Source organism: Martes martes (genome assembly GCF_963455335.1).
Source record: "Martes martes genome assembly, chromosome: 1".
NCBI lineage: Eukaryota > Metazoa > Chordata > Mammalia > Carnivora > Mustelidae > Martes > Martes martes.
Window position 1 is genome coordinate 212624725 of NC_137888.1, and position 26060 is coordinate 212650784.

At 45.7% G+C, this 26060-nt stretch overlaps 1 protein-coding gene across 1 annotated transcript in view; it reads right to left on the reverse strand.

Moving 5' to 3' along the window:
- Positions 1-16504: 16504 nt before the first annotated feature.
- Positions 16505-26060, reverse strand: part of VAV1 (vav guanine nucleotide exchange factor 1) — a 48320-nt gene continuing 38764 nt past the window's right edge. The window contains exons 23-27 of the mRNA XM_080810091.1: positions 22798-22914; positions 21313-21400; positions 20030-20144; positions 18370-18521; positions 16505-16812 (exon numbers count right to left, since the gene is read on the reverse strand). Of these exons, the coding sequence (XP_080666217.1) occupies positions 16759-16812; positions 18370-18521; positions 20030-20144; positions 21313-21400; positions 22798-22914 (526 nt within the window). The 3' untranslated portion in view covers positions 16505-16758. The remainder of the gene's footprint in view (positions 16813-18369; positions 18522-20029; positions 20145-21312; positions 21401-22797; positions 22915-26060) is intronic.

The following is a 26060-nucleotide window of genomic DNA, read 5'->3' on the forward strand; positions in this document are numbered from 1 at the left end:
GTGCTCAGAGGGTGAAACCAAGCAGAATCCTTGGTGGGACAGTGTGGTCCCAGGATCACCGGAGTCACAGAAAGAATGGAGATGCCTCAGCAGACTGAGCTCCCAAGCATTGGAGTGCGAAACCAGTTAGGGTCAGTAAGCCTGGGAGAGGGTTCTCAGCTCAGTTTGCCATAAACCACAGACTACAGCATGATGAGTGATCGCTCTCTTGCAGGGCCCACAGGAGAGCAGTGGACCTCTGCCTTTCCCTAGGAGGGGCAGCCCAGGAGCTCATGTGACCAGGCAACCACTCACAGTGTGGGTGTAGTGCAAAGGACAAAAATGCAGGGACCCTCTGCCTTTCCCCAGGAGGCTTAGTGCCAGTGTGCACGGCAGGAGAGTGGAGAGTTTGGTACACAAAAGTGAAGACACTTGTACGTGAGGCTTTGTTGAAGAGAGGGGACTGTGGGGCTCGAGACTGTGGTGCGGCCATTTTTGTTTTCATCCTCTAGAGAGGCAGAAGGCCTGCAGGGGGAAGCCCCCTGAGAATCGGCACAGCAGGCCCCACCCAGAAGGCCCCCTGAAACAACAGGGGAACGCCAAGTTTATAGAGCACACAGGACTGTAAACTCCAGGGCTTGGGGAAAAGGATATATAGAATTCGAGGGTTTTTTTTCTCATGATGTGTTTATCTTTCAGTTTAAAATTTTCCCTTTCTTTTTTTTTTTTTTTTAAGATTTCATTTATTTATTTGACAGAGAGAGACACAGCGTGAGAGGGAACACAATCAGGGAGAGTGGGAGAGGGAGAAGCAGGCTCCCCACTGAGCAGAGAGCCTGATGCAGGGCTCCATCCTGGGACTCTGACTCCCGGATCATGACCTGAGCTGAAGGCAGACACTTAGCGACTGAGCCACCCAGGCGCCCCCCACCCTTTTTTTCCCTTTTCAATTAGTTTCTTATTTTATCAACTCTTTATTTTTAAGCGTTTTTTTAACTTGCATTTGTTGCATTTACCTTTTGCATTTACAGATATATTCTTCATTTTCGGCTTCCTTTCACTGTATTCGGTTTTATTTTTGTATGTATATAAGTTTTGCTTTCTTTACAATTTTGGGATTTAGTGTCTTCTAACAAACAGACCAAACGTACCCAGGACCAAGTGAATCACCATGTTTTGTCCACCTGGGAGACTGGGAGATTACATTCTCCCCCCATCCTTTAATTTCTTTTTCTTTTCTTTGTTGGATTCTGATCTCTTTAGATTTGTCTATGGTGTGTTTTGCTTGGGTCGTGGTTGATATTTTTTATTTTTGCTCTCTCGTTCCCTCTCCTCTGGGCAAAATAACTAGGAGGAGGAGTTCACGACAAAAGAAAGGACCAGAGGTAATACTGTCCCCCACAGATCTAACTGACATGGGTGTAAGTAAAATACTGGAGCTGGAATTTGGGATAACAATTCTACAGTTACTAGCTGGGCTTGGAAAAGACAGGAAAGACACCTGAGAATCACTTAGTGCAGAAGTGAAATCTAATCAGGCCAACAACAAAAAGGCTCTGAGTTCTGGCCTAAATTTGATGCTCTAACAGCTGGAGTAAATGAGGGAGAAAAGAGAGAACATGATGCAGAAGATGACAAGTGGATGGAAAGGAAGGAAGCTGAGGAAAAGAGAGAAAAACAAGTATGGAGGCTTTGAGAAATCAATGCTGCCATAAAATGGAACAGTATTGGAATTATTAGAATCCCCAAGGGAGAAGAGAGATAGAAAGAAACAGAAGGTATAGCTGAGGAAATAATAACTGAGGACTTTCCTCATCTGGGGAAGGAAAGAGGCCTTCAAGTCCAGGGGATAGAGAGGACCCCCCCAAATCAATAAAAATAGATCAACACCCCAACATTTAATAGTAAAGCTGGCGAATTTCAGAGATAAAGAGAAAATACTGAAAGCAGCTAGATACAAGAGGTTCTTAACCTAAAGGGGTGAGAATGTTAGATTCACAGAAGACCTGTCTACAGAGATCTGACAGGCCAGAAAGAGCAGGCATGATATATTCAGGGTAATAAATGAGAAGATCATGCAGCCAAGAATACTTGATCCAGCAAGGCTGTCATTCAGAATGGAAGGAGAGACAAAGAGCTTCCAGGACAGACAGAAACTGGAAGAATATGTGACCACTAAGCCATCCCTGTGAGAAATATTAAGGGGAATCCTGTAAGGGAAGAGAGAGCCCAAGAGTAACATAGACCAGAAAGAAACAGACAATCTACAGAAACAGGAATTTTACAAGCAATACAATGGCACTAAATTCATGTATTTCAATAGTTACTCTGAATGTAAATGGGCTAAATGTCCCAATCAAAAGACACAGGACATCAGGTTGGATTTAAAAAAAAAAAAAAGCAAGACCCATCCATATGGTGTCTACAAGACACTCATTTTAGACCTAAAGACACCTCCATATTGAAAATGAGAGAGTAGGAAACCATTTATCATGTTAATGGACCTCAAAAGAAAGCTAGAGTAGCAATCCTCATATCAGACAAATTAGATTTTAAACCAAGACTGTAGTAAGGGATGATGAGGAACACTATATCATACTTAAAGGGTGTATCTAACAAGAAGATCTAACAATTATAAATATTTATGCTCCTAACTGGGAAGCAGCCAATTACATCAACCAATTAATAACCAAATTAAAGAAATATATTGATAATAATACAATGATAGTAGGAGACTTCAACATTCCACTCACAGCAATGGACAGAGCATCTAAGCAGAAGACCAACAAAGAGAAACAAGGGCTTTGAATGACACACTGGACTGGATGCACTTCACAGATATATACAGAACATTCCATCCTAAAGCAAAAGAATACACATTCTTCTCGGGTGCACATGGAGCATTCTCCAGAATAGATCATATACTGGGTCACATATCAGGTCTCAACCAGTACCACAAGACTGAGATTGTTCCCTGCATAGTTTCAGACCTCAATTCTTGGAAACTTGAACTCAATCACGAGAGGAAATTTGGAAGAAACTCAAACACTTGGAGGCTAAGGAGCATCCTGCTAAAGAATGAATGGGTCAGCCAGGAAATTAAAGAAGAATTTTAAAAATTCATGCAAACTAATGAAAATGAAAACACAACTGTTCAAAACCTTTGGGATACAGCAAAGGTGGTCCTAAGGGGGACATACATAGTAATACAAGTCTATCCCAAAAACTTAGAAAAATCTCAAATACACAAGCTAAACCTACACCTAAAGGAGCTGGAGAAAGAACAGCAAATAAGGCCTAAACCAAGGAGGAGAAGAGAAATTATAAAGATTAGAGCAGAACCCATAAGAGCAATAGAACAGATAAATGAAACTAGAATTTGGTTCTTTGAAAGAATTAATAAGATCAATAAACCTCTGGCCAGACTTACCCAAAAGAAAAGAGAAAGGACTCAAATTAATAAAATCATGAATGAAAGGGGAGAGATCAGGACTAATACCAAGGAAATAGAAACAATTGTTAAAAATTCTTATCAGCAACTATATGCCAACAAATTATGCAATCTGGAAGAAATTGATGCATTCCAGGAAGCTTATAAAGCTAATGTGGGTGCATTCCAGGAAACTTATAAATGGAAACAGGAAGAAATAGACAATCTGAACAGACCAATAGCCAGCAAGGAAACTGAAGCAGTCATCAAAAATCTCCCAAAAAAACAAAAGCCCACTGCCAGACGCCTTCCCAAGGGAATTCTACCAAACATTTAAAGAAGAATTAATTCCTATTCTCTTGAAACTGTTCCAAAGAATAGAAATGGAAGGAAAACTTCCAAACTCATTTTATGAGGCCAGCATTACCTTGATCCCCAAACCAGACAAAGACCCCATTAAAAAGGAGAATTACAGACCAATACTGTTGATTAATACAGACATGAAAATTCTCACCAAAATACTAGCCAATAAGATCCAACAGTACATTAAAAGGATTACACTATGACCAAGTGAGATTTATCCCTGGGCTGCAAGGTTGGTTCAACATCTGCAAATCAATCAATGTGATACAATACATTAATAAAAGAAAAAACAAGAACCATATGATCCTCTCGATAGGTGCTGAAAAAGCATTTGACAAAGTACGGCATCCTTTCTTCATCAAAACTCTTCACAGTGGAAGGATAGAGGGTGCATGCCTCAATATCATCAAAGCCATCTATGAAAAACCCACCACGAATGTCATTCTCAATGGGGACAAACTGAGAGTTTTTCTGCTAAGATCAGGAACATGGCAGGGATGTCCATTATCACCATTGCTATTCAAAATAGTACTAGAAGTCCTAGCCTCAGCAGTCAGACAACAAAAATAAATAAAAGGCATCCAAATTGTCAAAGAAGAAGTCAAACTCTCACACTTTACAGATGATATGATACTTTATGTGGAAAACCCAAAAGACTCCACTCCAAAACTGCTAGAACTCATACAGGAATTCAGTAAAGTGTCAGGATATAAAATCAATGCATAGAAATCAGTTGCATTTCTATACACCAATAGCAAGACAGAAGAAAAAGAAATTAAGGAGTCAATCCCATTTATAATTGCACCCAAAACCATAAGATACCTAGGAATAAACCTAACCAAAGAGGCAAAGAATCTGTACTCAGAAAACTATAGAACACTCACGAAAGAAATTGAGGAAAACACCAAGAAATGGAAAACATTCCATGCTCATGGATTGGAAGAACAAATATTGTTAAAATGTCTATGCTACCTAAACCGATCTACACATTCAATGCAATCCCTATCAAAATATCATCAACTTTTTTCACAGAAATGGAACAAATAACCCTACAATTTGTATGGAACTGGAAAAGACCCCAAATAGCCAGAGGAATGTTGAAAAAGAAAGCCAAAGTTGGTGGCATCACAATTCCAGACTTCAAGCTCTATTACAAAGCTGTCATCATCCAGACAGTGTGGTTCTGACACAAAAACAGACACATAGATCAATGTAACAGAATAGAAAGCCCAGAAATGGACCCTTAACTCTATGATCAACTAATCTTCCACAAAGCAGGAAAGACTGTCCAATGGAAAAAGACATTCTCTTCAACAAATGGTGTTGGGAAAATTGGACAGCCACATGCAGAAGAATGAAACTGGACCATTTCCACCACACACAAAAATAGACTCAAAATGGATGAAAGACCTCAATGTGATACAGGAATCCATCAAAATCCTTGAGGAGAACACAGGCAGCAACCTCTTCGACCCCAGCTGCAGCAACTTCCTCCTAGAAACATCACCAAAGGCAAGGGAAGCAAGGGCAAAAATGAACTATTGGGACTTCATCAAGATCAAAAGCTTTTGCACAGCAAAGGAAACAGTCAACAAAACCAAAAGACAACCGACAGAATGGGAGAAGATGTTTGCAAATGACATATCAGATACAGGGCTAGTATCCAAAATCTATAAAGAACTTATCAAACTCAACATCCAAAAACAAAAACAAAAACAAAACCCAAAACAAATAATCTAATCAAGAAATGGGCAAATGACATAAACAGACATTTCTCCAAAGAAGACATACAAATGGCCAAAAGACACGTGAAAAAAAATGCTCCACATCCCTTCCCATCAGGGAAATACAAATCAAAACCACAATGAGATACCACCTCACACCAGTCAGAATGGCTAAAATTAATGAGACAGGGAACAACAAATGTTGGCCAGGATGGGGAGAAAGGGGGACCCTCTTATACTGCTAATGGGAATGCAGGCTGGTGCAGTCACTATGAGTATCCTCAAGAAATTGAAAATTGAGCTATCCTGTGACCCAGCAATTGCATCACTGGGTATTTCCCCCAGAGATACAAATGGGTGATCCAAAAGGGCACATATAACCCCAATGTCAAAGCAGCAATATCTACAATAGCCAAACTTTCGGAAGAGCCCAGATGTCCATCAACAGATGAATGGATAAAGAAGATGTGGTCATATATACAATAGAATAGTACTCAGCCATCAGAAAGGATAAATACTTCCCATTTTCATCAACATGGATGGAACTAGAGGGTGTCATCCAGAAAGAAATATGTCGATCAAAGAAAGACAGTTATCATTTGGTTTCTTCATATGTAGAATATAGGAAACTGAACAGAGGATCATAGGGGTAGGGAAGGAAACCTAAATGGGAAGTCATCAAAGAGGGAGAAAAACAATGAGAGATTCTTAACTTTGGGAAACAAACTGAGGGTTGCTGGAGGGGAGGTGGGTGGGAAGATGGGGAAACCAGGTGGTGGGCATTAAGGGGGGCACGTGATGTGATGACCACTGGGTGTTATACGCAACTGATAAATTGTTAAACACTGTATCTGAGACTAATGATATACTACATGTTGTCTAATTGAATTTAAATTTAAAAAATTAAAATTTGGGGGCGCCTGGGTGGCTCAGTGGGTTAAAGCCTCTGCCTTCGGCTCAGGTCATGATCTCGGGGTCCTGGGATCCAGCCCTGCATCGGGGTCTCTGCTTAACAAGGAGCCTGCTTCCCTCCCTCTCTCTGCCTGCCTCTCTGCCTGCTTGTGATCTCTGTCAAATAAATAAATAAATAAATAAATTTTTTTAATTAAAAAAATTTTTAAAAACTTGAAACTACAAAAAAAAAATTAAATTAAGACCACAGAAAAGAAAGTTCTAGAAAATCCTAGTTGGTGGGTGGGATGGGGGCAAATCCATGGTTGCCTAGAGCCAGGAGTGGAGGGAGGGAGGGAAACAGGGGGCTCGAGGAAATTTAGGGAGATGAGGGAAATGTTCTGTATCTTGCTTACAGCAGAGGCTTTCAAAACTCATCAGATTTTACACTGTGAAAGGAAGCACTTTATTCTACATAAATCACTGCTTGATAGAGTTAAGACTGATTGCAGTATAAAAGGTACCCAGCATTCCATGAAATGATTTTGTTGTGTACCCATAGAAAGGAACCCAATTATTCTACACTATATAAAGCGACAGAAAGACATGCGTCTTGAGTTTCTCCAGGGAAGTGATGTCCCTTACATTTGTTTTCACATAGAGCTGATCTCATTTCACAGTGATGAATACATTGGGCCCATACAGCTGGAAAACAATCTAAATCTTACTTCCTTTTAAAAATCAACCATAAAACCACCAAACGGGCAAGTTTCTCTTTCCTGACTGCGCTTTGAACTGATAAGAAACATTTTTTGGGAATCCCTCTTCCTCAACAACTAGAGCTTGGGTGCTCTGTGTGGAACCCTGGTGGCATCGCGGGATTTGCTTTTCCATACCCCTTGGCACCTCATTCGGATGCTGCCCCATTTGGGCCTCACCCAAAAGAGGATGTGGAAGGGCAGAAGTTTTGAGAGGGTCATAATAAGCCATTGTATTTCTTCCCCAAACACAGGGCCCCAGAGCCCAGGCAAACAGGGGACAGAATTTGAAGGAAGTGAATCTCCAAGAATGTCAGAATTGATGGCGTAAGAAAACTGGTGAAAAGGGTTTTTTTTTTTTTTTTTCTGTCCCTCGCCGGACGCCAGGGATTCTGTACAGTTGTGTCTGTGCAAAGGTGTCTGTTTGGGCACCCTGGGAGTAGGTCTGCATCTTCCCAGGTGGGGGCACCTTTTTCTAATTTTCAGAAAGACTTCTGGTGGGCCATTGGGGGCTACCAAAGGAAACTCTTGGAGGGGATTCTAACTTTTATGATTTAAAAAAAAAAATTCTTGATCTCACCAAGCTCATTCTTCAGACCTCAATAGAGTGATGTTGAAAGAGAGAGAGAGAGAAACCTGTCCCATGCCTGACTTCATTGCCTGAAACTCCACTATTGGTCATTCCTTTGGATAAAAGCATTTCTCTAGGTATTTACCCCCAAAATATAGATGTAGTGAAAGGAAGGGGACATGCACCCCAGAGTTCATAGCAGCCATGTCCACAATAGCCAAATTGTGGAAGGAGCTGAGGTGTCCTTCAACAGATGAATGCATAAAGAAGATGTGGTTCATATATACAAAGGAATATTACGAAGCCATCAGAAAGGATGAACACCTATCAGTTGCATCGACATGGATGAAACTGGAGGGGATTACGCTAAGTGAAACAAGTCAAGCGGAGAAAGACAATTATCACATGTTTTCATTCATATGTGGAACATAAGGAATATCGTGGAGGACCACAGGGGAGGGAGGGAAAACTGAATGGGAAGAAGTCAGAGAGGGAGACAAACCATGAGAGACTCTGGACTCTGGGAACCAAATTGAAGGTTTCCAGAAGGGGGTGAGGGGTCGGGGCATGGGGTGACCGGGTGGTGGGTGTTAAGGAGGGCATGTGGTGCGATGAGCACTGGGTGTTATACGCAACTACTGAATCGTTAGACACCACATCAAAAACTGATGATGTACCGTATGTTGGCTAGTTGAACATTAAAAAAAAAAAAAAAAAGCATTTCTCTTCCAGAAAATGCAGGGCTGACCGACTCAACGGGCTTCTGAGAGCCTTTGCGCCTGCCTGCTTCCTCTGCCCAAAATGCGTTTTCCCTCCCATTTTCGATGATGCACCCTCTCCGTGAATTCCGGCCTCAGCGCAGACGGGAGGGAGGCCTTTCCCTGGCCACCCAATCAGGAACACCCCCCGCCCCCATCAAGACACCGGGGACGCTCCTCAGCATTATTTTCCCCCACAGAGCTGCCCTCCAAAACTTAAACTGAGCCCGCGTCTTGGCTCAGCTTTTTCTCCTCCCCCTTCCTGCTTGCGGAGGCCACCGTGGCCCCGGGGGGGAGGGGGGAGATTCAGATCCCATGGGGCCCTGAGGGCCATCCTACAGATCCAGCCTGACGCCTTTCCTGTCTGATGTCTACCGGGGCTTTTCCCCGAGTGGATCAGGAATGGGGACCACTGCAGGGGCAAGGGGGTGATCATGCAAGGATTTGGGATCAGACACTCCAGGTGTCTTCATACCGTGGAAACTGGCACGTGCTCTGCCAGCATCCACTGATTAAAGCCCCTGGCTCCGTGCCCCCTCCCCCACCCCCATCTCCCGCAGCCCGAAGCTCAAACCCTTCAGGCTGACTTCCAGCCTGCGTTTGAAGTCCGGTCTTCGGGGACCTCTGCCAAGTCAGCCTCTAGAGGGAAGCACGCACCCTCGGACGGGCGCCTGAGGACACAGTGGGGCGTGGATCTTTGGAGACCTGGGACCCCAGCCTCCACCACCAGGGAAACACGGCGTTCTGGGCCCCCGAGGAAAGGTCGACCTCGAGTAAATAGTCCCCATGTAATATGGGGCCCTGCATGAAAATCTGCTGCAGGAAGAAACCCTGGGAGGTGAGAGAGACGTTAATGTCCTTGATACGGGTGATGATGTCACAGGTAGATAGTGTCCCCGAAGTCATTGTGACATATATGTTCAACATGTACAGCTCTTTAGGTATTGATCATACCTCAACAAATCAGTTTTAAAGATTTTATTTATTTATTTGACAGAGACAGATCACGAGTAGGCAGAGAGACAGGCAGAGAGAGGGGGGGAAGCAGGCTCCCCGCTGCGCTCGACCCCAGGACCCTGAGATCATGACCTGAGCCGAAGGCAGAGGCTTAACCCACTGAGCCACCCAGGCGTCCCAACCAACCAGTTTTAAAAAGAAGAAAGGAGATCTGCCCCGTGCCTGACTTCACTGAACTTCCACCATTAGAGAGCTATTCCTTTAGATTAAACATTTCTCTTCCAGAACATACAAGGTACTGACTCAACAGCTCAAGTGCAAGCCTCTGGAAGGGGTGACAGACATGGGAAGGGCCTTCTGGCCGCAGAAAAAGGCTCTGGCTAGAGCCCCCCCTACCCTCAATATGTTTCACCACCTTCTAACAGTATAAACATGAACTTATTCTTTCCAAGACCCCGGATCCCAACTCTGTTTCTCCTGCTTGCCCTGTCCCAGCCTCTGGAAGCTGGGAGGGCTTGTATCCAGGAAATCCTTGGACTAAGACCTCCGGGGGACCCTCTAGATGGGTCCTTTCCTGTGGTTTTGGGTGAATGAATAGGGGTGTCATAGGGTGCTGTGATGATGCTGATCCGCCACAAAGTCAAAAGCACCAGGAGCCCTTTCTGGTGCCCAAACCTGGGCTCATAAAGTCAGGCTTGTGAACAAGCACACACACGCAGACACACACACATACAAACACCCAAAACACAGACACACACAGAGATACACACACAGACACACACATGTCCACGCAAACATACACATACACATATGCACAGACATACACATGGACATACATTCATGCACACAGAGACACAAGCACACACACAAAGATGCACATACGAACACTTGTGCGCATACACACACTCACACAAACACATACAGTGATAGACAGTCACACACACAGACACAGATACACACAGACACACGCATGCACACACAAACATACATATATGCATATGCACAGACACACACATGGACATACATGCACATACACAGAGACACACATATTCACACTCGTGCACATACACACACAAACACATACAGAGATACACAGACAGACAGACACACAGACACAGATACACAGACACACGCATGCACATACAAACATATATATATGCATATGCACAGACACACACATGGACATACATGCACATACACAGAGACACTCATATGCACACTCGTGCACATACACACAAACACAGACAGACACACAGAGATACACACACAGACATATGCATGCACACACTAACATACATATACGCATATGCACAGACACACACATGGACATACATGCACATACACAGAGACACACATATGCACACTCGTGCACATACACACACAAACACATACAGAGATACACAGACACACAGAGATACACACACAGACATATGCATGCACACACTAACATACATATACGCATATGCACAGACACACACATGGACATACATGCACACAGAGAGAGACACACATATGCACACTTGTGCACAAACACATATTCACACAAACACATACAGAGATACACAGACACAGACACACACAGAGATACAATACACAGACACATGCATGCACACACAAACGTATGCACAGACACACACATGGGCATACATGCATGCACACAGAGACACGCGCACACACACAGAGACACATATGTGCACTCATGCACATACACACACACAAACACATACAGAGATACACAGGCACACACACAGACACACACAAACATACATATACGCATATGCACAGACACACACATGGACATACATGCACACACAGAGAGACACGCACACTCGTGCACACACACACACAAACACATACAGAGATACACAGACAGGCACACACACAGACATACGCATGCACACACAGACAGACATATACACATATGCACGGAAACGCGCAAGCACACACACACACACACACACACACTCCTTTCTCTGCTCTCTCCTGCTCTCTTCGGCCAGCGGGGACCCGGGTCTGCAGAGGGGGTTGGCGCACTACTGCTACGGTCCACCAGAGGGCAAGCTTGGCTTAAACTTGGGGCGATCCGCCGCGGCCTTGTCCCCGGTTTGGTCTTCGCGTTCAGAAAGGTTTCGGTCTCATCCAGGGGCTGCCTGTCTGCGGTTTGAAGCCGGCCTCCACCAGCTTCCCCGCGTGCGGATGTCTTCATCCGAGCTGATGCGCTCCCAGGACGGGGCGTTCACGAGCGAGTGTATGTGAGGGTGTGTGTGTGACTGTCTGCTTCCCGGACTACCTGCTGTGCGGGGAGGTAGCCTTGTCGGGGTCCGGGGTGTGTCCCTGTGCCTGGTGGAGTCACCCGTATGGGTCTCCGCACCTGTGCGGACCAGCTTCGTTTGCGCACAGGGGTGCCCACACGCGTGTGGTTGCCTGTGGAAAGACGGCGTTGGTATTTCTGTATCTGTGTGTGTTTCTGTTCATTTCTCCGTCTGTTCTGGATGACTTTGCAGGAGGAGTGTTTGAGCCCCGGGTCTGTTGGTCCTTTGCAACACGGGGAGTGTTCCTATGTCTGTGTGTCTCCAGCGCTGCCGGCCTGCCGTTGTACGTGGGCAAATACTTTGTGTGCCGTGTCCATCTGTGCGTCCACGTGCCAGGTTCTGCGGGGGTGTCTTGGGCCATTTGTGTGTATTTGGGGTCCGTGCTTCTTCGTGACCATCTGTATGCACGTCTGTCCTGTTGTGGGGCGTTTCTTTGTGGCGGCCTTGGCGTCACAAAGGCCTTACACACACATGATGTGCGTGTAATGGGTTGAATCGCTTCCCCCCAAAATGCACATGTTGAAAGTCCCAAGTGCCTCAGAATGTGACCTTATTTGGAAATAGGGTCTTAGTGGACAAAATGAATTAAACTGAGGTCGCACTGGAAGTAGGGTGGGCCCTTCATCCAGTCTGACGAGAGTCCCGACAAGAAAGAGACACGTGGACAGACACGCACGCAGGGAGGACGGCATGTGAACGCTGGACTGTGACACCGGAGGCTCGGGGAAGCGCCTGGAACAGATCCTTCTCCGGCATCTCCAGACGAGCACAGCCTCTCCAGCCCCTTGATGTTGGGCTTCTGCTCCAGAACGGAGACAGTAAACGTCTGTTGTTGAAGCCACCAATCTGCGGTCCTTTGTTACCGCAGTACAAGCAAGCTAATACGGGGGGGGGGTGTGTGTGTGTGCGTGTGCGCGCACACACACACATGCACACGCGCGTGTGCGTGCATTTCCAGGCAGCCGACACAATGGATGGCCAGCATCAGAAAACTCCAAGTTAGGGCACTGGGGGGGCTGCTACATGCTCCTTTAACTCTCTGTGCCGGTGGAGGAGGTGAAAGCTGTGCCCTTGACCCCAACTCCCCAGCCATCAGCAGGCCTCTCCAGAGCTCACCTGCGGCCCTCGTCATCTCCACCACACCAGCAAGAAGTGGACCCTCCAGCAGGTGTCTTTAGGATGCCAGTCACAGCCTCTCCCTTCTGGCCCCTCTGAGGGACACATAAGAAGGCAGGTCTTGCACCGGGCCTGACCTGGGCTCAGTCTGACAGCTACTCCAGCCCCCCTCTCTCCCGCCCTTTCTAAGAAAACGAAACCCCTTGCAGTTCCCAGAACCCACAAAGTACACCCTCGCTTCCACCTCCCCCTAAAAAAAAAATGTCCCTGCGTGTTTCTTAAATACTCTAGCTCATTGATCAGGTAGGTACCACCTGATGTTTCCTCCTCCAGGAAGCCCTCCCTGATCATCTCAGCCCAACCCTGGGTTAGGTATGTCTCTTTCCCCATAGCCCCTTGCTTCCCTCAACTTGAATTGATCATGATCACCTAGTTGATTGGTTCACACGGCACGAGGCCGGTGGACGAGTTTGCTCTGGCTGCCACACACCGGGCAGCTTACACAACACGTACTGTCTCACGGAGGCCAGAAGTCCAAGACCAAATGTCAGTTGGGTTGGTTCTTCCTGAGGCTGCTCTCCTTGGTTCCCAGATGATCTGTGAGTGTCCCCATACTTGTAAGGACACCAGTCACATCAGATTAGAGCCCCCCCCATACCTTATTTTAATTTAATCACCACTATAAAGACTTGATCTCCAAATGCAGTCACATTGTGTGGTCCCGATTAGGACTTCAACCCTTGAATTTGGAGGGGACGCGAGTCAGCCCATAACAGCTGATATTATCAAGTGCTTATCGCAAACACGAGTGAATGAATCAGCGTTGAATGATACCACGTTCTCTCCCGTTGACTCTGGCTTAGTTCCAAGTCGTCACAGCTCTCTCTGTTTGAGGATCAAACATTCCTGCTCTGTTGACGTTACTCTTAGCCATTCATCCTGCTTTAGCCACTGAAATGCAAGTGGAAGTGGTGTGCCGTTCTCTGGAAGAAACTTTGAGAGCCATGGAGATGTCCTGCCGTCCCTCCTTTGTTTCTGCCATGAGCCTGGCGTGTCTCAAACAGTGCTACTCCTGGAAGAAAGAAGTTTCTTCCAGAAACTTCTTCAGCACAGCTGAAGCTAATCCAGGAAGGAGTTTGTATGACCCTGAGATCGGAGAGAGGCATGTGGCAGCAGTGACACTTAGCCTAAGGTGACTGATGACAGCTTGCACCCTAAAGACGCCCAAGTCTGGGGTGAGAGCCCAAGACATGGCTGGGGTCAAAGTTCAGCGGGGGGCTGGAGGACGGTGATGCTCGGGACCTTCAAGAACAAGTCCATGACCTCTCAGCAGCACCATTGAATTAGACAGCCGGGTAGCCTCCTTAGGCCTTCGGTAAATTCATGGCATGACTCAGGGGGGCGTCCTGGGGGAGGGCAGAGGCCCTTGTAATCCCTGACCTCTGTGACTCCAACACCCCTCTCCAGCTACATGGTCCTTCAAACATGGCAAATATGAGAGTCCAGGTTGTGCGCCTGGCCTGGTGTGTGCCGGTGCTGTCTGGGCACTGGTGTCCTTGGGTTGAGGGCAGAACCACGAGGTTCCCGCCAGCCGCTAGAGCGATGATTAAAAGGGTGGCTTTGCACTTAGTTTCCAGACAACTCTGCACCCTGGGGTGGGGAATTTCTCATCTTTCTCTAGTTCAGGGAGGTGACGTCACTTTCCCAGAATGTTACATCTAATCTTATGGGAACAAAGCTGACCTTAGGATCTTGCCGGAGCTGTGGCCGTGATGCTCTTCTGCCCATGATGCTGGTTGTGAGATGGCGTTGGACAGTGTTATCATGGCACATGCTTGACATGGGGCTGCCTCTACTATTAGTGTGTGGGGGGAGTAATATTGAGAAGTACTAACTCTTTTCCCCAAAGTAACATATAGCCCGTGGCTCTTCCCTAGACCTGGCTATCTATCAACTTTTTGCCTCCAATGGGTTATTTCTACAACCTGCAGGAGAGTTGCCGAGGGAACAGCTTTTTGGCTTTTGAACTTCAAAAACCTTTCTAGAGATTTTGCATATTGGCTTTTGAGCCTCAAAAATCTAAGCCCCAAAGAATTCTCAATAAAAACCTTCCCATACTGGGTGCCAGGGGCTGGAGGGAAGAGGGAATGGGGAGCTATTTCTTAATGGGGACAGGGTATCTGTTTTGCAAGGTGAAAAATTCTGGAGACTTGTTGCACAACCAATATACGTCATACTACTTACTGGTGCATTCATGTGAAACTGGTGAGGACGGTGCATCTTACACTGTGTATATCGGGCCACATTTTTTTTTTAAATTAAGTCTATTAAGTAAAAAGAAAAAAATCCAGTCATGTATGTAGAAGAGAATTGATCAGACTGAAGCAAATTTTCCTACAATGAGATGGTCATGGCTCTCCAAGGTGGAGGCAAAGAGAGGGGTCCAGAGAAACATCCCTGTGTCCTATCCTCACACCCCAGTTTAGATGTCTTCAGGATGATATGAGAAAAAGGTTTCCTGGAGCCCTAGGGACCCCAGGATATAGCGAGCTCTGCAGAGGCTCCCCACATCCTGCATAGGGCGACATCCATTGGGTAGGGATGGCTGCAAAGGGGTGCGCATGCGGTTTCTCTGCACTTAGGGATAATGCAGCAGAACCTGTCAGCACCTCCAGGTACCCACTGACAATATCCAACAGGCCAACGGTTTCAGAAATGCCTGTGGTTCTCCAGCCACTAGATACAAGCAATTCTCAAGTAATTACTGATGGAAGTTGGTGAACACGTACCCCAGCTCCCTTGGATTTCAACAGCAAGAAACGTTCTAGGTGGATTTCCAGGGGTTCCCAACAAGAATGAGCCCCTGTTGCCTGCAGTTGTCACCTGCTCATCGGTGCTCCCTTTACTGGCTCCTTCCTTTCCCTTTCTCTCTTCTCCCTCCCCTTCTGGCTACTTCTTGGGATCACCTTCCAGATTAACTTTGCACATCTAAATCCTTGTCTCAGGCTCTGCTTCTGGAGAAACCCAACCCAAGTCAGTGACCATATAATTTATCACCCACCAGGACACTTTGGAGAGTGAAAAGGATCATGATTAGTAACTACACCAGGGTATAACAGCCAGGACTGTTGCAGGTAAACCAAGAGGTAGAGTCATTCCACTCAGCTTTTCAGGACAAAGAGCCAGATGTCTTGCATGTGCCAAGAAGGATGTGGGAAACACAGAGGAACCAGAGGTGAAGAAGAAACCATGACATCTCTGCAGGTGGCAGTGTGATAGTGTGATAGTGTGGTACCACCAAGTACCAGCTATCTCCCCAATACCCCAACGCCAAAGCCCTTGGGATTTAAACCTGATCTTGGGGGAAACTAAGGTGAAGTCTCTACCTCTTAGTAGAATTAGAGGGTAGCTAAGTTCTAGCACAGAAAAAACATAGGAGAGTTACATTTTTGTGATCTGGAATCTGTGAGTGTAAAATTCTTTCCTGACTTGTGGGGGTCCCATTGCCTTCTTGGGGTCTTACCTTAAATGGCAAAGCAAGATGATAAGGCTGGAAGGTGAGGACTGGGAAGGGGGCTTTCATCTGTACCCCATGTCCTTTCCCACCCTTTCCCATCCAGGTCTTCCTGAATGACAACAGTCATTCCTTTCATCATTTTATTAAAAGCTGTTGCCTTGAGCTCCACCTTCTTGAGGGGCCCCAAGAGAAAACCAGTGTGTTATAAATTAACCATGGCATGGCATCATCCCAGGAGCCCTGCCAGCTGGACACTGGCCCTCCACAGTCCATCCTGGATTCTCGAGCCACTGGGACCTGTCACAGCCCCCCTGGCCCTGCTGCCTGCTCATCCTGGGCTCCGAGCCTGGACTTTCTCATCTCTCCGCCAGTGTGCCAAAGCTCAGCAGTATTCAGAATAATCCTCTTCCACGTAGTTGGAGGGGAACCAGCCAACCTGGAAAGAGAAGAGGAAGTGGTCAGGGCAGCCTCTGCACATTCCCTACTGTTCCTCAACAGGAAGGTTCCCTCACACCTCAGGGCCTTTGCACCTGCCATCTTTGCACCTGCCACAACTTCTACCCCAGAAAGGACATCTCCCAGAGGTACACATGGCTGACACACACCCCCCCACACCTTCCAGAATTCTCTATCACATGTCGCCTTATTAGTGAGACCTACCTGACCACCCTGTTTAAAATTGCAAACCCCACCCACCTCAACACGCCTTATCCCTGCTTTATTTTTCTCTGTAGCACTTGTCAACATCTTATTGATTATATGTTACTTATTTATGGGCTTGCTGTCTGTCCCCTAACCCCCAGTACGACATGAGCTCCTCAAGGGCAAGGATTGATATCTGTTTTATCCATTAGTTTCCCAAGAGTCTAGAAAAGTTCCTGGCACATGGGAGATGCTTAATAAATACTTCTTAAGAGAATGGATGGATGGATGGATGGATGGATGGATGGGTGGATGGATGGATAGATGGATGGATGGATGGACGAGTTCATTATAGCTGAGAATTCCCAAAGGCTCTCTCAAAACCCAACTGTATTCCACAGCACACCGAACCTACCCTCACAATCCTTAACAAAACTCTTCACCTAAGCAATTATCTGGACTGTTTTTTCACATATGTTTCTCCCAGTAGAATGTAAGCTCCTGACCAGTGTCCTTACCTTCATTCAGCAAATATTTTTGAGAAACCATTACAAGTGAGGCAGTATTCTAGAGACTAGGAACTCATTCACGGATAAAATAAAGACTCTCTGTCTTCATGAGACAAAAACAAGAACCAGTCTGAAAATTTTTTGAGGAACCACGTGGTCCCTCCTAACAGTCCGAATGCAGGCAGGCAAAAAAGGACAAAAGGCAAAGTGGTCATTTCCAGTTATACGTCTCTTCATGCATTCAATATTTATTGAGCACCTATTAGTGTGCCAGTCACTGTTGACACAGCTATGAACAAGACAGACAAAAATCCCTCCCTTTGTGTCCCCCCAACATGCTAATCACTCTCTCACCCCAGGGCCTTTGCACATGCTGGTGTCTCTGCCTAGGATACCTTCTTCCACCCTCACTATGACCTTCTTGCCTGGTAAACTACTCACTCCTCAGTGATCACCTTAGGCTCTCAGGAGTCCTCCTGTCATGCTCCTACCCTTCCCCATGATTCCCCATCTCAACCCCGACCACTTAGTATTGTACCTGCTTGGCTACATGTTTATCATCTTCATTAGACTCTGAGTTTCATGAGGACAGTGACTATATCACACTCCTTTTTGTATCCTCTGCACCCAGGAGAATGCCCAGCACATAGTAGGTGCTCAGTAAATAAATACAAGTTATGGAAATGAATGAAATCTCTATCTCCTTTCCTCCCCTCTGAGCAGGGAAGACCCATGGGGCCACTCCCCACCTACTCCATTCCACAATTCCAGGCTATAGGGCAAATAGACAGGAGGTCACCCCATGCCCTTTCCCCAGGCTGCCAAGCTTTGCTCCAACTTACCCGGCCATAGACCTCCCCTCGCCACCAGCCTTGTTGCCCCTTCTTGTTAAGGATCTTGATGATGTCACCCTCCTTGAGGGATAGCTCTGATCGGTCCCGGGCACAGAAGTCATAGCGTGCTTTGGCTGTACCAAAATACTTGGTGCTCCCTGCTGTGTAGGGGAGAGCAGAGGTGGGTAAAGGTCCTGGAGCAGACACCAGCCCACCACCTGGGGACAGCTGGGGGAAGGCAATGCTCTCAGGAGAGTAACACCAGGACAAAGGGTCCCTCAATACTTCTTCATGAAGAGTATTTGGTGCCCTGTACTCTGAGGGGACACAACTGTACTTCTGCATCATCATTCTAGCCCAACCAGCATACAGGTTTAGAAAATAATGCCATTTGTGAATTTTTATAAATGGTTTCTATATATTTATAGTGAAAAGAATAAAGGGAAGATGTGGAGAAATTCATTCGAGATGGTTAATGTTAATTATCTGAAGAAGACCAAAGGTCAAAACAGAAAGGGAATAAAAGAAAGATATATAAGGGGGAAAAGACACAGATAACTTTTCATAGTAAAATATTAAGCAACATTGTAGAATGGAAAAATAATGTGTAGTATTTCTCCAAGTATGCTAAGATCCATAAATACACCAGGGCAAATAAGTAATGTGCGGACAGACACAAACATTTATCCCATTGGGTGATGAGGATTCTCTGATGAGGACTGGAGTCCTGATGTTATGTTGGTGTTGCTTTTTCAAAAATGTAATGTTTTAATAATAATTAATTTTTAAATCTCTCTTTAAAAAATTTTTGGATATATGAGAATCCAGAAACTATACCACCCACGTGACTTTTCTGAAAAGCATACTTCAGGATGCACCTTAACAAAATGACATTTGAATCAGAAAAAGGAATTTAAAAAATTAAAGGAAAATATGGAAAACAAGAAATGTAGATGGAGTTTGAATAATTCTTGATACTATATTTGAGAAGTTAAATGCAATTGTTAAGAAATAATTCCTAAGGGGTGCCTGGGTGGCTCAGTGGGTTAAGCCTCTGCCTTTGGCTCAGGTCATGATCTCAGGGTCCTGGGATCGAGCCCCACATTGGGCTTTCTGCTCGGCAGGGAGCCTGCTTCCTCCTCTCTCTCTCTGCCTGCCTCTCTGCCTGTTTGTGATCTCTGTCAAATAAATAAATAAAATCTTAAAAAAAAAAAGAAAGAATTCCTAAAACATGTCATATTTATTTTAATTCATAGAAAACTGTATCCAATATTCCAGATAATGTCAATGAAACTATGGGGGAGAGACGCAATGGAAAAGAGAAGAGTGCACTAAAGGTATTGCCTTGTTGTGAGAGAATGTTATAGATACTAATTAATCCTTGATATTGATATAAAAATACAGGCTTAAAAGGTGCAAGTGAGGACCCTTCTGGTACCTAGTGTCCTCATCTTCCCAAATACAGAAGTAACCTCTGTCCCACCTTCCACCCAAGCAAATGAACATGGAAACCACTCAAGAGCAAAGGGACAGACTAGTATGAGAAGAAGCTCCCACTGTTTACCAGACATGACCTCTGTATGCCCACTGGAATGTCCATGGCATCCCCAAACTTGCCCTCTACTGTAGGAAGGAGCTGGGGCACAGGCCCCTAGCCTGAGACTTCTACCTGGTGGTCTGCTGATGGCTCTCTTCTCAGGCTCCTTGAAGGGGAACTGCAGTGTGGTGTCCAGTGACTTGAAGCAGTCCTTTAGGGAATTCTGCTGATAAAACTCCACCAGCTCCTGGAAGGACAGCGGGACAGATGCTATCCCTTCTGGCCCCCCTGGTAAGTGACTCCTTGATTATTCCCCATGACAGGAAGCTCATTCTCTTCCTGGGCAACCAGGATCATTCTAAGGGGAGGAGATCACACTGCCTAAAGCCAGTTCTCTTAATAAACAGGTCACTTTGTAATAAATTTACCAAACAATCAACTTGCTTGGTTACCAGCTCACCAAAATTAGCCCCTACTGTAGGTGCCAAGAGACTTATTTTTACAATTAATTATTCTAATATTAACAAATTCTGTTTCCTGAGCACCTACTATGTGCTGGTCAGTGTACAATCACACATCATCAAAATCTCCTAATAATCATGAAAGGTGAATACACTCATGATTCCCCCATTTTATAAATAGAGAAACCGAGTCCCAGAGAAGACAAATAACTTGTCCAGGGTCTCACATCTGGAAATGGACAGATCCAGAATACAGTGCCCTGGTGGGGGGGGGGGCAGTAGAGCATAGCAGCTAAGACAAAACAAAATGTCTCATGGTTTAGAGTTTTGACTCCAAAAATGCCAGTATCATAAAAGACAAAAAGAGAGAGAGAGATTTTAAAAGACTGGCAAAGTACTACAAATGAAAAGAGACTAAGAAGATAAAAACTAAATGCAATGTGTGATTCTTGATTATATTCCGAATGACAAAAGAGCTATAAAAGGGATACTTGGGACAATCAGGAGTTTGGAAAATAGACTGTATATTACATAAGAATTTTGCCTCAATGCTCAACTTTCTGAGTGTAATAATGATACTGTAGTGAGGTACAAGAATGTCTTGGCTCTCCAGATATTCATGCTAGAGTATTTTTGGGTGAAGGGTCTAGATGCTTGCAACTTATTCTTATATAGGGCTAAATAAACGTGCAGAGGGCAGGGATTGACAGGGCACAAAAGAGGCAGAATATGAACTATTAGTTAAGTGAAGGATTCACGGATGTTCATTTCACCATTCTAATAACTTTTTGGAAATTTTTCAGACATAAAAAATGAGGGGAAAATTTCTCAGAATCAAGTTTGGAGGACAAAAAAGATTGTGCAATAAATAGGGTCCCGAGATGGAGCTTCAGGGAGGGCTAGATTCTCCTCCTAGATTCTAGGAGGCTGAGGTTGGGGTAGACTGGCCCTTACCGTAAGCCCCCGGAAAGCCTTCTTCTCTGTAATCCTGTACAGTCCTTCCGCTGTCATGATTTTAATATGCTTGACCTCCACGTTATACCTGGAAGCAGTGAGAGAGAGGAACAGGGGGTCACAGGGCCCTGAGGCTGGGGACCCAAGCTCATCCCCCACCCAGTTTCAGTGCCCCCCAGGCTACACACCCCCAACCATGGAAGAAACAATCTTGACAACTTCAAGGAGGGAACAACCACTGAAACCCAAAGATTGAAGAAAATGCCTCCTGCCTTCCCAGCAGGATCCCTTCCTTGGGAGGGGTCTTTGCTGCTTGGAGTCTTAATTTCTTCCCCTGTCTATACGAATCTCCTTCCCTGACTCACAGGGTTGTTGAGAAGTCACAAAGATCTTGCAAAGAAAGCCATGGTCTAGAATAGAGAGGATGCGATCTGTGCTTCCCCCAAGTCAGAGGACCTAGAATCTGCAGGATGGGAAACGAGACTCATTTCCACCAATATGGCGGGCCACAGACTAGTGAGGACATGAAAGAGATACTTCTGTCAATACAGAAAACCAGACAACCGCCCCCCTCCTCAAAAAAATCTGACCACAGAAAACTAGAAATGATGAGGGGAAAAAAGTGCTGAGCTCTCAAAAAAGGAAAGGGAAATCCCCAGAGGCCAAAAACAAGGTTGAAATTAAAACTAAGCTTGCTAAGTGAACTGCTACCCTATGGGGTTTGCTGATCTTGCTAACCAAGTAGCTTATGCCTTAATGATCCCATAGAAACATGGGATGAGGTACTGGGTCCAGGGGGGTGGAGGTTGGCACTGAGACTGAGACCCACCCACACCCCATAAGCCTGGACCAGCGAATACTACATCTTCTAGAAAAACCACCCAACGCATAGGGGGACCATAGGAAAGCTTGTCTGTCTCAGACCCCAAATGGAAATGTCGTCCTTGAAATTCAGAACCTCATGCCGGCCCTCGTGTAGGTTTGGGGTTTGAACTTAAACCACATGCACAGTCTGGGAAACTAAGGAATTAGCCTAAAATGTTTACCCTGGAAAAAAAAAATTAACCTGTTGGTGATCAACAGAAACAAATTCAAAATCTCTGGAGACCCAAGCAGCACAAGATTCCCACCGGGAAATCCCCACTGGACATCACAAGACAAAATTACAAAACCAACCAGGGAACGAGTCACCATGAGTGAGACACTGCACACCACAGACAGGCATGGGCAAAGGGGTCGGCTAGCACTGGTCCACCTGGCAATTCTGCCTCTTGCTCGAATGCGCTAAACACCTTTTGGAGCCTGTCTGGGAGGCACAGCTCTTTCTCGTGGGCTGTCAGTCAAGAAAAAGGAGTAAGATAGATGCGATCACCCAGGACACTGCGGGGCTCAGTAACGGACGGTTGTCATAACTGTACATTCCCTTCCTCCCAGGCTCCTGCAGCGCCCGGGTCATAGGGGGTCAGGGAGGGAGGAGTTAGTTACTTAATGCTGATGGCAAATTCTGCTGTGTCCTTCACCCTCTGCCGCACCAAGAACGTCCCATCCGAGCGGTTGGTGAGAATACTTTCTGCCCCTGCACGCTCCATGGGGCCGGCGTACCTGTGGACATATACCAAGGAGAGAGGTCCACACTGCCCCCATGCCTGTGATTTTTTAAGTTGGTGACAGTCCCAGAGCAGGCTGCTCCAAAATGGGCCAATTTAGCATGAAGACCATTTTGAGTTAAAAAGCAATAAAAACCCGGGATGCCTAGGGGGCCCTGTCGGTGAAGTGTCTGCCTTCGGCTCAGGTCATGATTCCGGGGTTCTGGGATTGAGTCCCTGCATTGGGCTCCTTGCTCAGCTGGGAGTCTGCTTCTCTCTCTGCCTGCTGCTCCCCCTGCTGGTGCTCTCTCTCTCTCTTTCACTCTTTGTATCTCTGACAAGTAAATAAATATAATCTTAAAAAATAAAAAAGCAATCAAAAACCCAGCAGATTCAGGAAAAACTGTACCTCCCCAACAAATAACTAAAAAGAATTCAGACACAGGACCCACTCTGGGAGGAGAGCAGCTGTCACCCCAGATACCTACGTGAGACTATGAAGGAGGTGTGGCAGACAGAGAGGAACTTAGCGGGGCCCGTTTGATCAAATCCTCTGTGTCCCATGGCTCCCCAGTGGCCCAGCAAACATTTGTGTACCAGACATTTAATCTTCTTCCCCTTCCTGTGAAGTCCATTCCCTCCCTTTGACGTCCCACACCCTTGGACCTTTTTCCTTAGTTCGGAATGACACCTATGTCTCCTTTTGCCTGACTGTCTTTGGGTTTCAATGTCTGTGTGGATTCCCTGTATCTACAAAATTAAATTTGATTTTTCTCCCATTCATCTGTCTTGTGTCAATTTGATTCTTAAATTTGATTTTTCTCCTTATTGGTCTGTCTTGTGTCAATTTGATTCTTAGTCCTGCTAGAAGGACCTTGAAGGGGACAGGAATTCTCGTGCCCTGATACGCCCTTTTATAATAAACTGTTAATCTAAGTAAATGGATTTCCTGAGTTCTAGGAGTGTGTGCCAGCCAGGGAAGGGGTTGTGGGAGCCGACACTTTACAGCAGGTCAGTGATAAGTCCTGGAAGGCTGGACTTGAGATTGGCACCTGATGTGTGGACAGTCTGGTCTGAACCAACCCCTAACCTGTGGGGTCTGATGCCATCTCCAGGTGGGTACTGTCAGAAATGGACTGAACTGTAGGATACCCAGCTGAGAGAGAAGAGTTACCAAATTGTTTGGGTGTAGGGGAAACCCACACATTTGACAGAGTGTGAGTGTAGAAAAGCAGGGGTTTTTACCTTTAATCTGGAATTTGGCAATGCTTGGATGGGCATTTTCTGAGTGCCTACTGTTCACCCCTGTCTGTGGCCACCAGGATAGAAACCGGGTGAGGAGAGTGAGACACGAGGCCCAGGTACAAACAGTGAAGAGGGAGCCAAAACTCTCCCTCTGAAAAAAATCCAAAGGGGCCGTCAAGGGAGTGAGGTGCCCACACGTGTTGCCCCGTGGATGGACCCCGAGCCCACGACACTCAGGGAGGGAACCAGACAGAGAAGGCCACATGGGGTGTGGTTCCATGTGTGTGACACGGGAAGGGGTCAGAGGTGGGTGCGAGGGGCTGGGGGGCTAGAGGTGACCACTAACAGGGATGGGCTTTCCTTTGGGGGGATGGAATGTTCTGGACTTACAGTGGTGATAGCCAAACAACCCTGGGAATGTACCAAATGCCACTGGATATAAATATATTTATGTTGTAGACATAGATACGTAACATAAATAATATATGCTAATTACAGAGAATATACAATTATGGATGATGTGAATATGAATATGAATGTATTATACTATAAATGTAAATAGGTAACCTATATGCACCGATTATAGATCACAAGTAATTATAGACGATATGTAAAGGTGCACATGAATGCACTTAGCTGCAAATGTAAATATACAACATAAATTGTATCTATTAATTTGAGGTAAAATAAAACAAAATAAATAAAATAAAATAAAACTATGTATGAAACATACATGGACATATGCAACAGAAATGTAAATATGGATATAAATGCCACTTTAAATGGCTAATTGTATGTTATGTGGATTTCAACTCAGTTTTAAAAATTAATGCAAAGTTGGGGTGCCTGGTGGCTCAGTGGGTTAAGCCTCCAGCTCGGCGAGGAGTCTGCTTCTCCCTCTCCCTCTGCCTCTCCCCCTGCTTATGCTCTGCCTCTGTCTCTGTATCTCTCTCAAATGAATAAATTTAAAAATTTTTTAAAAATAATGCAAAAAACCCCATGGGGAACAAAACGTTAAGGCTTTAAATAAAGACAAGACCTCATCTCACTCTGGGCTTGGGGGTTCACTGTGTCGCCTCTTTCTACCCCCAGCCCTGTCAGATCCCATCTTTACTTATAATTTTGGTATTTTGCTTATCATGGATTTTTTTTGCCTTGCTCTTTTTTTTAAAGTAAGCTCTCTGCCCAACGAGAGGTTTAAACTCCCCACCCCAAGGTCAAGAGTTGCACGCTTCGCGACTGAGCCAGCCGGGCGCCCCCGTTTGCCTTGCTTTTGATTATATGAAGTGCTGCCTTGAAATATAATGGATCTCGATCCCTGAGTTTTTGATGCCCCTCAAATCTTGCACCGGAAATGAGTGACCCAGCCCCAGGCATGATGACCTCATCCCAGCAAGAGAGGGCAGAGATGGGGGTCTGAATCCTGGCTCTGCCCCTTGGTTGCTCTGTGACCTCAGGAACTGATTTGGCCACTCAGAGCCCTAATTTCCTTTTCTGAAAAGAGGAAGCTAAAACTGCCCCCACCCCAGAGCAGCATTTTCCCCCCAGAGCGGCATTTCTGACCAATGGCAGTAATGCAGCCAGTGCACCTGGTATACAGTTGGAGCTCAGGAAATGTGAGCATTATTATGCCCCTTGTGCTAATATGACTCTTGAGGGGCAGCAAGTTCTGGCTCTGGAGTGGGGACAGATGGGTTCCATCCTGTCTCATCACTTCCTCACTGTGTGACACTGAGCAAATCACTTCCCCTCTCTAAGCCCCTGTTTCCTCCTTCTTTGCCAAAAGGCAAGAAGAAGAGCAAACGGTTATTATGAGAATTCGAAGTGCTCGTAAAAGTGCTGACACAGCCCTCATAGAAACAGTCCCATGTGACATCATCTAGGACGCCAGCAACCGTAAAGGGCACTGTTCTGGCA